This window comes from Gracilinanus agilis, chromosome 5 (genome assembly GCF_016433145.1).
Source record: "Gracilinanus agilis isolate LMUSP501 chromosome 5, AgileGrace, whole genome shotgun sequence".
NCBI classification, from domain to species: Eukaryota; Metazoa; Chordata; class Mammalia; order Didelphimorphia; family Didelphidae; genus Gracilinanus; species Gracilinanus agilis.
The window spans coordinates 223861922-223878382 of record NC_058134.1 but is presented as its reverse complement, the minus strand read 5'-3'; the positions used below and the strand labels follow the sequence as shown (position 1 = coordinate 223878382).

Sequence of the window (16461 nt, the reverse complement as noted above, 5' to 3'; positions counted from 1 at the left end):
GAACTGGAAGATCATATGTGACCTATGACTTCTTTTTCCTTTCTTTTTTTAAAAAAATCTTTACCTTCAGTCTTAGAATCAATAATGTATATTGGTTCCAAGGCTGAATAGCAGTAAGGGCTAGGCAATGGGGACACATAGCTAGGAAGTCTCTGAGGCCACATTTGAACCCAGGACCTCCTGTCTCTAGGCCTGGCTTTCAATCTACTAAGCCACCTAGCTGACCGCCTGACCTATGACTTCTAAACATTAGTGCTGTCTAAAAAAACACAGTGAACTCTCTTGAAAGGAAATGGGTTCCCTCTTGCTTAGAAGACTTTAATGTGAAACCGATTAACCTCTCTTTGAGGTGTGTTTCAGAGAACACGTCTTTGGGGGGTGAGGACGAGAAGGGTACAATTTAGAGTGAATGGATTCTGGGGTCCCTTCCAAAGGGGTGAAATTCTCTAATCTTAACTTTAAGGTCATTTCCTAATCCAGCTAGGACTGGGGAGGAAGGTGCCCACAATGAGACCCTCCTCTCCATGGAGAAATTGAGACCATGAGATTGATGGCCGGTGGCATCTGGGAGGAGATCGCTTAGAAGCTCCTGAATGCCCTCTGAGCCTCAGCTGCTCCCCCAGAGAAATGGATTGAGCCGGACTGGCTGGGTTTCCTTTTGTCCTTGGCATTGTAAGCTTCATTGTTCCTGTGAGAGAACGGAAGAAACTTTCTCTGTAATTTGTCAGCTGTAATGCAGGCGCTTAAAGCACAAGCAGGCATTATCTTGGCTCCGTAATTACTGAGCTATTTCAGGGCCCCTCTCCCCCTTTATTTCACTGTCTCTTTTTTATCCCTTTAAACAAAAACTAGCTGGAGGACCGAAAAGTTTGGTTAACTGTGGTGGGCACAAAGAATCGTGCCATTCCAAGGGTGGGGTTGGGCACCAGAATTGGACCAGACTCATGGCTCACAAATTAAGGGGAGGGCTCTGTCTTTTGGGTTAGTATTCTCAGGAAAGAGAAGGAGAAGGAGAAGGGGGAGGGGTAAGGAGAGAAGAAGAGAGGGAGAAAGAGATAAAGTAATAAAGTACTGTTGGGTTTTTTTTTTAAACCTTTACCTGTTGTCTTAGAATCAATACTATTTATTGGTTCTAAGGGAGAAGAGTGGTTAGAGCTAAGCAATGGGAGTTAAGTGATTTACCCCCCAGGGTTACACAGCTAGGAGATGTCTTGAGTTTAGATTTGAACCCAGGATTTCCTGTCTCCAGGCCTGGCTCTCTCTCCACTGAGCCACCCAGCTGCCCCTCCAAGTTTGTTTTTTATAACCAATAACCCTGCAATCGACACCATATAAATACCACTAAAATAGAAATGTCTTCAGAACTGCATTAGAAGAAACAGTCTGATTTTTTTTTTTCATAAGAAACTCTAGAAGTTAAGACCCAAGATTAGTGGTGAAGGAATGAATGAAAATTATTTATCAAGTGTTTACTTTGTGCCTGGCTCTGTGCTAAGGGCTGAGAGTGCAAATATAAGAAGGCATCTCGATGGGCCCCACCCCTCCAAGGCTATAGAATGGAGGCCCTCTCCCCTCCCCATCCACCTCATCCCGGTGGGATGCTTGATCTACCAACTGGCCCTTTTGGTCCCTGCAACTCTGAAATTTCCTGACCACTAAAGAGAGAGGTGGGGGGTGGAATGGAGCTCTTTGGAAATGGTTACTTTTTATCTAGAAAGTAGTCCTCATTATGATTCAGGGGAAACATTGTAGTTAATCCACTTGACTGTGGTCTATATGTACTTCAAGCTGGGGAGCGAGATTTCAGTAGGAACAAACAAAGGAAGAGTGCTGCCGAGTGTGTGTTTTTTGTCCTGAGGGCAGCCTGTCAGTTTCAGGTAGTTTCTATCTGTCAGTTTCAGGCTCTTCTGCCAGCCTGAGGGCGGGGCTTATCCCCCTTTCTTTCTCCCCTCCCCCACTCCCCTCCCTTCTCTTCCCTGCTCTTCTCTCCTCCCTCCCTGCCTGTGGCCTGCATTCTGTTCTAAAGACGGACCTTTTCCAGCCAGAACTTCTGCATCTCTCACAGGCATGAATTCTGTTCTCAGCAATCCCAGGAGTGGCTGTAGTTGATGCTTCCTCCCGGAAGAGCTTCATTTTTCTGTATCAGCCTCTCTCCTCCCCAGCTTCTCTTCCTGCCCACCTTTCCTCACCCCCACTCTGTGCTGCTTCTGTGCTAAGCCCTGGCAGGGATAGGAAGACCCCGTGAAGTTGTCCCTTCTCTCAAAGAGCTTCCGCATAGGAGGAAATAGAAAATGTATGAAAGGATGTGCCTCTTATTTACTGAAAAGCTGCTAAAGACTGGAAACGGCACGCCCTTCTTCACCCCACCCAGTTGCTAAATATAGAAGTAAATACAAAATTCTTCAGTGCTAGGGTTTTTTGTTTTTGTTTTTGTTTATTTAGGAGGATAACACTTTTCTCTTTATTTTTAATTTTTTTTACTTTTCTCTTTCTTCTCAACTTCCTCTCCTTCCTTCTCTCTCTTTTAGTCCGTTGACTTCCTCCCTCGTTCTCTCCTCTTTTTTTCTCTTTCCTTCTGCTTCCTTTTCTTCTCTCTCCATTCCTCTTTATTTTCATTTATTTATTTATTTGTTTGTTTGTTTTAAAGCCCTTAACTTCTGTGTATTGGCTCCTAGGTGGAAGAGTGGTAAGGGTGGGCAATGGGGAAGTGACTGGGAAGTGTCTGAGGCAGGATTTGAACCTAGGACCTCCGGTCTCTACCCTCTTTATTTTTTAAAACACTTTCTTTTTTAGTAACAACTCTTAAGACTGAAGGCAAGGGCTAAGCAAATGAGTGAAGCTAGAAAGAGTCTGAAGACAGATTTGAACTCTCAGGTCTTACTGACTGCAGGCCTGGTTCTATATACACTGTGCCACAATAGTTACCACCACCCCCTTTTTCTTTCTCAATTCATCCCCTTCTTTCCTTCCTTTGCTTTCCTCCCCCACCCTCTCTGCTTCCTTTTTGTCTTCTCTTCCTCCTTAGATTATAAACTCCATGAGGATAAGGACTATCTTTTTCATATTAGTAACCTCAGTGCTTGGAACAGGTGATTAATATGTTTATTGATTTACTCTCACCTTCCCCTCTTTCATTTCTCCTCCTCTCCCTTCATCTTCTCTTACTTCTCCATCTTCTTCCCTTCTGTCTTTTCTCCTTCCCATCTCTTTTTCCTCTTTCACATTGGGATCTACTTTCTCTTTGCATGGTTTCTTTCCAAAGGTATTCTTATAAATCAACTTTTTTTTTTTTAGGGGAAAAATGTATCTTTAAGTCGAGATAGAATGAAAGTGTACACTGTCATCACATTTGATGAGATCATATTTCAAATGTCAGAACCCGGGAATGGAGCATAAAGCACAATCTTCAGTAATACTAATAACACATGATGAAATTCAAAGGAGGAATCTCTTCCCAGGGCCTGCCCTACATTCTACCCTCTTAGGCTTACTTGAGTGGCAGCTGAAGCATGGTGCTCTTTGTCCTGTGTTGGAATCTTTCTGGAACTGTACCATCTCTCTAGTGGCCCTTCAAACCCAAAGTAAGGCATTTTCAAAAGGTGCCTTTGGAGTCCCCATCATGCACACTGGCACAGGCCTCAGAGATACTAGATGGTACCAAACAGAATATAAAATTGTCTAGCATGTTTCAGACCATTGTTCTTTGGCTTGTGGATGACCAGAACTAAGTAAGCCATGCCATTGTAGCACAGTAGATAGATTGTTAGACTTGGTGTCAGGAGGCTCTGGGTTCAAATCCCATCATGGACACTTAAGGAGAGTCTAATCTCTGACCTTCTAATTGAAATTGGCTTTTTAATTTTTATTTATTTTTATTTTTAATTTTTATTTTTTAATGTCTCCTGGAGTCATTAGCTTCTACTTGGACAGTTCTCATTTTTAAGGAGTAATTTTCTCCTGTCATGTTTTGGACTTCTGTTATCAAGATGGTATGTCTTCTAGGTTGTTGTGGAGGTGGTGTGCTGGGGGAGTTAGGCAGAAATGCTTCTTCTCACTCTACCATCTTGACTCTGCCCTTTCTTAGTATATTTGGGAGGAGCCAGTGAAGGTTTGTCCAGGTCAGTTTCTGTAGATCAAGACATGCTTTGGCTCTTTTCAGTAAAGCAGAATTGCATCATGGGATCATCTTGGGACCCAATCTTCTCACTTTATAACTGATAAAACAGAACAGGAAAATTATTTTGCCCAAGTCACACAGCTGATCACTAGAGGAGATGGGGTTAGAACCCAGCTGGTCATGCTCTTTCCATTGTACTCCCTTGCCTCAGTTCTAGTGTAGGTTTTCTTTATCATTATTTATAGTGATGGCCCCTTTTCTGATCACCTAGAGCAAATCCCTGCTGAGGAGCAGCCCTCCTGGGCTCATTTACAGAGGCTTACGTGCTGGTCTTATCAGTTACAATGAATGGAAAATATTTCTGCACCTCCTTAGAGTTGGGCTATGTTTGGCAAATACTAATTTTAGGAAGGGTACACCATGTGGTGATAAAACAGCGGCCCTTCCCCCCATTCTTGGCCAGGGGCTCCTCTCAGCTTTTGGCTAAGTGTGTAATAGAGCTTTAGCACTAAGGGGCTTGGGGAAGGGGACAAGGGAAAGCTGCTGGTGACAGGGCAATGGATTGGGACCCAGCCGCTTCCTCTCTGTGGGACCTTGGGTCACTGGACATCATAATGAAATGAAGGGAATGAGCTCAATGGCCTCTGAAGGCCTTTAACTCTGAATCCTTGCCTTAAGGTCAAAGACTAACCTCTTCTCTGTCTAATAATGAATGCAACACTTTGTAACATGCTTCCAACAAGTGCCTGGGGAGAAACAGTTTAACCATTCACTCATCCAGGAGTTTTTAAGCACTGACAATCTGTTGTCACTGTACTAGACTCAGGCGATAGAAAGATAAAGAAAGAAACAATGCTGACTCGAGAAGCTTTCATGCTTTCGTTCCATAGGGGAGATGACCTGTGCAGATCTAAGTGGAGACAGAAGCATTCCAAGCAGAATAAAGAGAAGATCAAGACAAGGGAGTTTGGGAGGAGAGGAGTTGGTGATGGGGGAGTTCAAGAAAGGTTTCAGGTGGCACAGTGGATAGAGCATGGAGCTTGCAATCAGGAAGACTCAGCTTCCTAAATTCAAATCCAACCCCAGACACTTACTAGCTTCCTAAATTCAAATCCAACCCCAGACACTTACTAGACACTGACCTGGGCAAGTCACCTAACCCTAACCCTCTTTGCCTCAGTTTTCTCATCTGTAAAAATGAGCCGGAGAAGGAAATAGCAAACTAGCTATGTGACCTTGGGCAAGTCACCTAACCCTCTTTGCTTCAGTTTCCTCATCTGCCAAATGAGCCAGAGAAGGAAATGGCCAACCACTCTAGGATCTTTACTAAGAAAACCCCAAATGAGGTCATGAAGAGTTGACCTGACTGAGCAGCAACAACAAAGGTGTTGCTTGAGCTGTTTCTTGAAGGAAGACAGGGATTCTGTGAGGTAGAGGTCAGAGGAGAGGGCATCCTAAGCATGAGGGATGGTCAGTGCAAGGACTTGGACTCTGGAGATGGAGGAAGAGAGAAAGAAGGCCAGTTTATCTGAGCCTTGGAGTGTGGGAGAAGAAGTAATGTCTAACGAGTAAGAAAGAGAGGGCAGGGCCAGCTCATGCTAGCAGGTTGATAAGAAGCCAATAGAAGTCATTATACTAGTCAGCATTGCCTCAGTGCTTCCCAGATTCCTTCAGCAGGGTCTTCTAGGACATGGGTTCAAAGCCTTCCCCACCCTGATCTTCTCTTCTGGGTGTTCTTCCATTGCCCTTCCCAGCCTTCCCTGCACAGAACAAGGCCTCCCCGAGTGGTCTGATCCTTCTGGGGAGTGGGAGGGAGAGCAGAAAGACAGAGCTGCTCCCAGATAGCACTGTCTGGATTTGGATTCCAGGGACCTGAGTTCATATGTTGCCAGCTCTGTCCCTGACTACGTGTGGGAGCTCAGGGAAGTCTCCTCTTGTCCTCTGTTTCCTCAGTGTAAAGTGATGCCCCCAAGGCCCCATCCCACCTCTGAGCCGGTCAGCACCTGCTCCTTTTTATCATGTTCCTACTGCACGGAGGGCCAAGAGTGAGGAGAGGTCACCTTGTGTCTGCCGTTGGGGAAGGTTTGCCCAGTTGCCTCATGTGCCTGGCCCGGGAAGTGCAGTGGACAGTGGCTCACTGGGCTGATGTTTGTAAGAGCTGGTCAGTGGCTTCTCTCATACAGGTTAGCGTTATAGCTGGAAGAGGACTTCCTGGCCGTCTCCTCTAAACTCATCATTTTACAGCCAAGGATATGAATCCCACGGAGGTTAAAAGACTTGCCCAGGGTCACTGCATACTACACTGGTGAGGGAGAAATTCAGTCTTGGTACCCAGATCGAGAGCTGAAAGGGACCTCAGAGGCCTGTTAGCCCAATCCCCCACACTTTACAGATGATGAAACTGAGGCACAGAAGTCTAAAATTTTAAGTGGCAGAGCCAGAATTTGAACCCAGATCCTCTGAACCCTAGCTGGGGCACTCTTTGCCCTGCCTCCTCTCTGTGCCAGCTTCTGGAAGGCACTTTTGGTAGGATAATCATAAACCCAACATCTCTCTGATGCTTTCCGATGCTCAGAACACCGTACCTACGTTCTGTGACCATTCCCTTCCAGGTGCTCTGGATGTCACAAAGGAATGGATAAAGGAATCCGTCAATGAAGAATTATTTTCTCTTTCGGAAAATGCTTCCTCACCAGGGGCTGAGAGTAGCTCCAGACCCAGCCTGAGCCCAACCGTGGTGCTGAACAACAGTTACTTGAAGCTGCTGCAATGGGATTATCGGAAAAGGGAATTCCCCGAGGTAAGCGCCTCCCTGGGGTGTCCTGCACGGGCTCCTCCAGCTCCTGGGAATTTGCTCCTCTTGTGCATTAACCTGTGTTCCATTGATACCACTGAGGGTTCAAATCTGGCCTTTGACACTTGCTAACTTGTATGACTAAGTGTGACACTGAGATGATCAAAGGAGCAGCTGATGTTTATGTGTAATGCGCTTTCCCCTTGAGACTCCCACTGACCACAGGAAGAACCACATCCATGCTTTGAGTAAGGGCCTTCCCCCCAGTCATAGAGCCAGTGACTTTGGTGATGACCCCAAACCCCGTGCTCTCCCCACTAGGCCACAGTGCCTCTAAAGTCAGATCCTATTGCGAGGAGCACTTAGCATGGGTTGGACTGTTTCATTTTTTTCCTTTATATTCAATGGGCACATTTCCTTGGCAAGCATATGGGTTGAGCCTTAATAAAGGCTTGTGGATCCCTTGATTGTTTGACCCTCGGCTAGTCACTTCCTCTAAACTTAGCCTCATTTTTTACATCTGTAAAAGAAATTAAAGAATTCTTAAATGACTTACCTCAGAGTTGCTGAAACAAATAAGATGCATGTGTAGTCTTCTTTCAGCAAGTCAGCAAGCATTTATTTTTTTATTTAAGTTTCAAAATTCTTTATTTGGGGGACGGGGGTTTACACATGTATTAGCAGGCAAAACACGAGTCCTTCCATATTGGTCATTTATTCCTATTATGGAAGAAACCAAAACACTTTCTCAGTGAACTGGCAGAATAGGCCTTGGTGAAAGATCAGATTTTATGAACACTATTCATTTTTTATTTATGAATGGAAAAATGGTGAAACAAATGAGACAAATTCCACCTGATCTAATATATAGTCAATAAAAACCTTTTATTTAAAAAAAAAATGACTATGTTGGTCATCTTTGTAAGAGAATACGCCTATAAAACCAAAGCCCCAGAGTAAAACTGTAAATAAATGACGAGGAAGATGGTCTGCTTTGATCTGCATCCCACTTCCTGTGGAGGAGGAGAGCATTCTTGGTGCCAGGCCTTCAGAAGGGTCCTGGATCACTGTATTGAGCAAGCGTGGATTCTGTCCTCCTATGGGCCAACGGCTCAGCCAAGTTCTGAGGATTCAGCGAGGGGTAAAAGGCAGGTCCTGTCCTCATAGGCTGCTCTTCTTCCTACTCCTTTTCATCATGGAAATGCTAGGAAGCAACATTGCTAGCAGGAACTGGATTCAAATCCTGTCTCTTCCACTTGGTACAGTAACAGTCATGAACAAGTGAAGGCAGAGACAAGCTCTTCCTCAATGGAGGGAGGGCTGGGCCTGAGGTCAGAAAGACTCCTTCCTAAATAGGATCCCACGGAGTGGGACACACTGAACAACAACATGCTGGCCCTGTCTGTGACAGACCCCAAGGCTCCAAGGCCCTGGAGGAGCCGGCATTCTCTAGAGGGAGAGTGCACTCACTCAGACATAAGCTGCAGAGATGATGAGGGGCGTCTTAGGGGCAGATCGGCATGCAAGGGCAATGTTGATATGATTGCCGATCCAGAATAGGAAATGAGGGCACAGACGTGGAGGGGAAGGCTGTCCAGGAGCAAGTTGTCTGGAAAGAAGAGGCTGGGAAGCTTGGCTCCCCAGCGCTCACCAAACAGGGTCCCAGGGCAGAGTGGGAAGGGAGAAAATAGCTGCATCCTCCAACAGTACTAGCTGACTTAGGGGCAGCTAGGGGGCTGAGTGGATTGAGAGTCAGGAGGTCCTGGGTTCAAATGTGACTTCAGACACTTCCTAACTGTGTAAGCCTGAACAAGTCACTTGACTCCCATTGCCTAGCCCTGACTGCTCTTCTGCCTTGGAGCCCATACAGGATACTAATTCTAAGAGAGAAGAGAAAGGTGTTTTTTTGTTTGTTTTATTTTGTTTTTTCAAGTACTAGCTGTCTTTTCTGTAGAGTCACCAGAGTACTTTACAGCAAGTATTTCAATTAAACTTTGAAACACCCTAGATCCTAGAAATATTCTAATAACATTTTACAGATGGTAAAATCCAGCCCTGATTATTATACTATACTGCCTTGAGCAAGTCTCTGCCTCCTTGAGTCTTAGTTTCCTCATCTCCAAAATGAGGGAATTAGATTGGATGCTGTCTCGTGGGGGCAGTGGTTTAGTTGTCGTTGTTTTAAACTCTTGCCTTCTGTCTTAGAGTCAATACCTGGTATCGGTTCCAAGGCAGAAGAGCAGTAAAGGGAGGGCAGTAGGGGTTAAGTGACTTGCCCAGGGTCACCCAGCTAGGAAAATGGTTGTTGTTTTTAATGATTTTTGTTTTATCTTTATTGATCAGACACTAATGACAGATGGAACACGTCTTCAGGAACTGACAGAAAGACTAAATCAGTTGAAGGTTATCGCCTGCCTGTCACTAATCACCAACAACATGGTGGGTGCTTTGATAGAAGGCTTGCCTGAGCTTGCAGACCGACTAAAAAGGATTTCCACTGTCCTGCTCGAAGGAATGAATAAAGAGTAAGTTCTTGAAGCCAGCATGGGTTCATTCTTTTTTCTTTTTAACCCTTACCTTCTATCTTACAGTCAACAGTAAGTATCAGTTCCAAGGCAGAAGAGCGGTAAGGGTTAGGCAATGGGGTTTAAGTGACTTGCCCAGGGTCATACAGCTAGGAAGTGTCTGAGGCCAGGTTTGAATCATGACTCCAAACCTGGCCCTCTATCCATTGAGCCACCTATTCACCCCTTTTTCCTTTCATTCTTCATGAATTTGAAAAAATTGCTCCAGGTTTGGAGCAATCTGAGACTCTTGAGCAGGATTTTTATGACTGTGATTTGGAGCATCTTACCTGGTGGTGGTTTTTTTCCTCTAGTGCCTTTGAATCTCACTAGCGGCTTCGGCATTTTTGGCTAGGGCAGGGAGAGAGATTTTCCATGACGCGTGTCAAAAGAGGTGTCCTGTTTCCACTTAGAATGAAGATGTTAGATGTCATCTTTGACTCATGCTCTCTGAACAGTGCCAAACAAAACAAAACACCCCCAGCTGCAAAACTCAGATTATGGGAAGCCGCTGTGACCCAGGCTTCCCCTGGTGTAGTCAGGCATCCCCCATCTTTGCCCTGCACCCCCACTCCCTCCCTCCACTGCCCCAGGAGAAGCTAAGTGTCTTTTGAGTAGGGAGCTTCATCCTTTGTATCCCTGGGTCCCAGAGAGTGTCTAGGAGGGGCTTAGTAAGCACTTCTGGCTGCCAGGCCAGTCTGAGCCAGGGGAGAGAGCCCTTCCCAGCTTAGACATCTAGGGGGGGCCTCAAGGGCCCTGTCAGGCTCCTGGGTCTCCCCCAGGACAGATAACAGCAAATATTTGTTTACTTTTTTGTTCGTTTGTTTGTTCTTAAACTCTTACCGTTCTTAGAATTGATTCTCTTTATTGGTTCTTAGGCAGAAGAGTGGTCAGGGGTAGGCAATGGGCATTAAGTGACCTGCCCAGCTAGTGTCTCAGGCCACACTTAGACTTAGGACCTCCATTCTTTATATATTGATATAATTGATATATAAATACACTCTAAGATTGATTCTAAGATGGAAGTTAAGGTTGTTTTTTGTTGTTGTTGTTTTTTAAGAATCAGGAAAAGAAAAGACTGAACTACAATTAGATTCTTCCCAAGAGGCAGTGGGACCTAGTGAATATGGAGCCTTGCCTGAAGATCTAGGTTCAAAGTCTCACCTAGAGACATCCAGGCAGTGTACAAGACCAACTTGGAAAATGAGGAAGACTCGATTTTAGATCCTTAGAGCTGTGTGTCCCTGGGCAAGTCACTTAACCTCTGTGCACCTCTGTTCCCTGATCTATAAAATGGGGACATTTACAGCCTTCAACCACACAAGTTTGTTTTGGGGATCAATTAAGATAACCTACATAAAATGCTTCACAAACCTTAAAGCATTATAAGTGTTAGCTATTGAGATGATTAATTGTGCTGTTTGTATGGCCCTGAGCAAGTCACATCACTACTAGGTTCCCAGGGTGTCGGTCTGAGTTTGGAGGAGGAGATTTCTCACTTTGTGCTGAAGAAATCAAAGAAGGAGGGGAGGAGGCCTGGGCTTGGGGGTCAGCAATACTCTGAGTTCAAGTCCTACCTTTGACTGTGTGACTCAGGGTAAGTCACATGAGCTCAGTGAGACTCAGGATCCTAGTGTGTCACTGAGGAGGGGAGAATTGATGGCCTGTAAGCAGCCTGCTATCTGAATCTGTGGTCTTAGAAGCAGCAAACTTGAAAAGCAAGTGCCATTTTGGAAGAGAAAGGTGCAAATCTCATCCAATGTTTGTACAGCCCGATGGACACATCCCAGAGCAGTCAGTGATATGGGAACTATGGAGAAAGAAGCAAAGAGGAATTTAAAAAGAAAATTGATAAATTATAATATGTGAACCTAATGCTTTCCCTCTTTCCTCCTTTCTTGCCCTTCCTCCCCTTTCCCATCCTCTCCTCTTTTTTTCTTTCACACCTTCCATCTCCTCTCCCTCTCGGTGCCCCCTCTCCCCTCCTTTCCTTTCTCCCTTCTCCTTTTCTCTCACCCCTTCCATCCTCCCCTTCCCCCCCAGGACATTTAACCTCAAGGAGGCCTTGAATTCCATAGGCCTCCAGACGTGTGTGGAAGTCAACAAGTCCCTGGCAGAGAGAGGCCTGCCGGCGCTCAGCCCTGAGATTCAGGCTAATCTCCTGGGTCAGCTCTCCAGCATCTCGGAGGGCAACCCTATCTGCTCCCTGATCGGTGAGTGGGGCCCGCTGCTCCTCCTGCCTTCCCCCCTTCCCTGGGCTTTCACTTTCAACTCTTCCTGACAAAAATCCCCCATCAGACTGTGTGGAAGCCCGGATGAGGGGCCTGCTGTGTGCCAGACCCGTGTGATGCCCTGCGGGGAGAAAGACCAAAGTGGCACCTGCTCTCCCTGAGCAGGGAGCCGGGTTAGTTTGCCTGTTGGTAGACATTGATTAAGTGCTTGCCATGTGCCAGGCACTGGGGCTAAGCCTGCGGGTACAAAAGGAGTCTGCAGCAGATGGGCCGGCCCCCAAGGAGCTCACAGTCTAAGGGGGAAGACAAGCTGTCCATCTCAAAATATGTCCAGAAAACATACAAATAAGTGGGAATGTTAAGTTCAGTGTAGCTGGGGAGGAAGAACACCAGCAGGAGAGCCCAGGATGGGCCTTGGCAGCTGTAGGAGCAAGTCACTTGAACCTCAGTCTCCTCATCTGTAATTGGGGATCATACTCCCTGTCTTAGGTTCAACTGAGGCATCAAGGAGGACCTAGGTTTGTTTTCCTTCTTTGATATTGTAAGTTGAAAGAAGGGAGGTAGGTAGGAGGAGAAGGAAGGGAAAGGGAATAGGAATAGGAAGGTAGCAGGGGGTAACCCCAAGCCCAGGGGGGAAATTGGCCCAAGCCCTTCGAAGCTCAATAAAGATCAGGAAACAACTTAAGGCTATAGAATAGCTGGGTTTATTTAGTTTAGGGAAAGAAAGGTCTAGGGAGGCCAGGAGGGAGATCTCTGACAGCTATGGCGGGACCAAGGCTCTCTCTCCCTCTCCCTTCTCTTATACCTTTCTCAGACACCTCCCACAAAGGAAGTGGGATGTATCTGAGGAAGTTAGGGTAGACCAGTGGTTCCTAAACTTTTTTGGCCTACCGCCCCCTTTCCAGAAAAAATATTACTTAGTGCCCTGGAAATTAATTTTTAAAATTTTAATAGCACTTAATAGGAAAGATAAATGCACCTGTGACCATCACCGCCTCCCTTGGATCCTGGATCGCTGCAGCACCCACCAGGGGGCGGTAGCGCCCACTTTGGGAATACCAGGGTAGAGGTAGTCTCCCAGGGTTAGTGCATTTCAAAATGCACAATATATACTAGATGATGTCAGGGAAGGGAACTGAAGGGAATAAGCATAGCATTTAGTAAGCACCTACTGTGCTAAGGGCTTTACAATCATTATCTCATTGGATTCTCACAGCAACCCAGGGAGGGAGGTGCTATTATTATCATTATTCTCATTCTATATTTAGGAAACGGAGGCCACCCAGGGTGAGTGACTTGTGTAGGGTGACCCAGTGATGAAGTATCTTAGGCAGGATTTGAACTTGAGACTTCTTTTTTTTTTTTTTAACATTTATTAATACTTATTTTTTAGAAAAGTTAACATGATTACATGATTCATGCTCTTACTTTCCCCTTCACCCCCCCCACCCCGACTTTCTCCCCTCCCCTGGCCAATATGCATTTCTACTTGTTTTATCATATGTCATTGATCAAGACCTATTTCCAAATTGTTGATAGTAGCATTGGTGTGGTAGTTTCAAGTCTACATCCCCAATCATGTCCGCCTCAACCCATGTTGAACTTGGGACTTCTTGACAGCAGCTCCAATGGTCTATCCACTGTGTGACCAGCTGCCTCCTCTTCGTACCTTAGATTTCCCATCTGTAAAATGGAAGTAATAATATCTAGATAGCTATTGTAGCTATTGTCCCAATGAAGGACAGTGGAGTGAATACCAGATTTGTCTTCTGATCCGGATTCAAATCCAGCCTGTCATTTTCTGTTTGTGTGTGTTTAGACAAGTTGGGTTCTCTGCATCCTACTTTCTTTAGCTTTGGATTTCCTTAGTGCTGTGATCCTAAAATGAGGAGATTGGGCTCGATGGACTCTTCTGGATCAGAATGCACGGTCTCACGAGGCACAGTCACTCCCCTTGCTCACGGAGCTTTCTGCATTAATTTTTTTCAGATAAACGAATCCATCTGTATATGAAGAGTCTCCTCAATGTTCCAAGCCTTCAGAAATGCATGCCCCCTGTGCCTGGAGGCCTCACCATCATCCAGCCGGAGCTAGAGACTCTGGGCTCTCAGTACGCAAACATTGTAAACCTTAACAAACAAGTGTACGGACCCTTTTATGCAAATATTCTTCGAAAACTCCTTTTCATCGAGGAAGGAGGCAGAACAGCAGACACGGATCCTCCCAGGAACTAGCAGTGAGCTGGCATCAGAAGGAGGAGTGGCCACTTGAGACCATCAGAGCCTGCCCGTCCTGGTTCTTTCCCTGAATCTGCATTACAAGGACTGGGGCATATTCCCTGTTCCCTACCCCCCCACCTCCCATCTGTTTTTCAAGGTTACCTGGGATCTGTGTGACTCCTTTCCTGTTAGTTACAGGACTATACTTGTGGCACCGCTGGCCCACACATTCTATCCCTCTTTGAAAACTTATTAGAAGGAAACCATGGTGTTTTTTTTTTTGTTTGTTTGTTTTTTGTTTTGTTTTGTTTTGAAGAGAGACTTCTGAAGGAAAAGAAACATTTTATATAATGGATTATATCCCCTGTATGTGATATTTTTGTTAAGGTTTCCTTGATCCTGCGATCCTAATAGCATTAATTAACTAATGAATTCTTACCTAGCCAAATTCCCAGTCTAGGTGTTATTGCTCCTAACTTGTCCCTTACCGAATCTAAATTTTATTTTGGTACAACTTGTGAGCGGGTTGTGGATCAGGGAGTGGTGAGGGCAGTCACTAAAGGGATGAAGAAATCCCTACTATTAAACAGACTGGTAAAATGATGTAGGTCAATGCAATTGTAACCGAAACGTACAATTACTTTTTATTGTTGCTCTGGAAAAGGAAGCGTACATAGGATTTCCCTCCGTCCCCAGGATCTGAGCACTTACGTGGAAGGGTTTACATGACAAGAACCAAATCACTTGTTACGTTGCCAGACGTCAGTATTTGTATTTGATTTGAAATCTTTGAAAGCCATGTTGTTTTGATGTCATAGAAAAACTCCTAGGGTGTAGCAGCTTGTTAGAAACCAATCACTTCAAAGAAATTTTATACTGAAGGTTGCATTTTCTCTACATGGAACTGGTAGGAAAATCTGCAAGGAGGCAGCCTTCTTTGGGGTCCAAGCCTCTGGCCTAGAGGCTCCTTGTAGATCTCAGCCAATCAGATGAAAGAATAGAAGAGATGTTGCCTTTTAAAGGTAGCCTTGGATGATAGGAAATTTGGTTTGCTTGGGAGAGAAAAAGGATCTGTATAATCCCAGGTAATGATTTGGGATATTGCCAACAAGCAAACCTTGGTTGTTGTTGGTTTGTTTTTGTTTTTTTTTTGTTGTTGTTGTTGTTTGTTTGTTTTTTAAGTGATTTTACATCTGGAAAGAGAAAAAAAATTAACTTGAGCTTCTATATCACTTAATTTTGATGTCTGCTAACCTATTTTGTGCCTCTTTTATTTGTATCCTTAAGCATTCAGAACACTTTGAGACGCTGGGCCCTCATGGACCTTTGATTTTGAAAGACAACTGCATGTACCAGAATTCTTCACTGAGAATCAGAGAATGCACCAGCATTAGAATGGGCCTCCTGGGGGAACTGCACCTCCTTTACAAAACTATTTCCTCAAAGGGTGATTATTGTCTTGGGCTCCACTGGGCACAGTTAACTTGAGTCAATATACATACTTAATTGTAACTTAGGAGTTGTTTGTGTGTGAGAAGGGAGGCCTATGTAGTTAATGTTACTTTCCCCCTTCTCAAGTTTCTTTTCTGTTTATCCTTGCTACTACCACCACTGTTGCCCTCCTCCTCCCCAAAAAACACCCCCTTTTATTTGGGGTTTTGACTCCTTTATATTTTTAAGGTTAAAGAAAATGATAGGGCAAATGTGATAAATGTTGATCTTTATATGTCCAACTCTGAGAGCATTCATTTAACTTATTTTCTCCCTGAATGACCAATTAAAAATATATGCCATCTCCATATGGACCGTTGCCTGAATGGAACTCTCTTCATGGGCACAGCAAGGTACAATGCCACCATTCTCTTCCTGGCACAGCTTCCATTCAGTACGGTGCTGAATCTAACTTGATGTTTCTTGCATTCTCTGTCCTGTTCTTTGCCCCCATATGAAGGGTTTAGAGGGGACAGAATCCAGTAAGTCACCTTTTCTCTCTTTTCCTGTAAGTGACCAGCCTGTTTAAAACAGGGAGATAAAAGCAGAGCTTATTTTTACCATAAAATTTGAATCCAGTTGTGATTCTTTTATGTATTTAATTTATATTGCACGGAAAAACAACTTATAAACACTTTTTCAAAAATTACATTTAAAATAAAGGGCATTTTATTTTTAAAAGTGGCAAAACAAATCTGTCTCTGGATTTAGGCAACTGTATTCACTGAGGTATCTGATTTCCTATCCTCCTGGATGCCATTCATTCTAAGGTTGTTTAAACATTGGCTTCCAGGGTAGTTTCTTAACAAGGTCACATTTTGCTATGCAAGGTTTATAAAATGTAAAACTAATATTTTAACGTATTGTTTAAATTCCACTTGTGAAATTTTTGGCAAGAACTAGTTCCATACAAGCTGGCAATGTATGTGTGTGTGTGTGTGTGTGTGTGTGTGTGTGTGTGTGTGGTGTGTGTGTGTTTTCAGTTAAATATTAAAGCATTGATTAAAAAACGACTGGTGTGTCTGTTTCATTGAGGGGATTTTTA

The 16461-nt window shown here is 44.6% G+C and overlaps 1 protein-coding gene across 1 annotated transcript in view; it reads left to right on the top strand.

The window, feature by feature from the left end:
* Positions 1-15984, top strand: part of TCP11L2 (t-complex 11 like 2) — a 43759-nt gene extending 27775 nt beyond the window's left edge. Inside the window, exons 7-10 of the mRNA XM_044679832.1 lie at positions 6730-6917; positions 9255-9436; positions 11519-11688; positions 13696-15984. Coding sequence (XP_044535767.1) covers positions 6730-6917; positions 9255-9436; positions 11519-11688; positions 13696-13940 — 785 coding nt within the window. The 3' untranslated portion in view covers positions 13941-15984. The remainder of the gene's footprint in view (positions 1-6729; positions 6918-9254; positions 9437-11518; positions 11689-13695) is intronic.
* Positions 15985-16461: the final 477 nt, after the last annotated feature.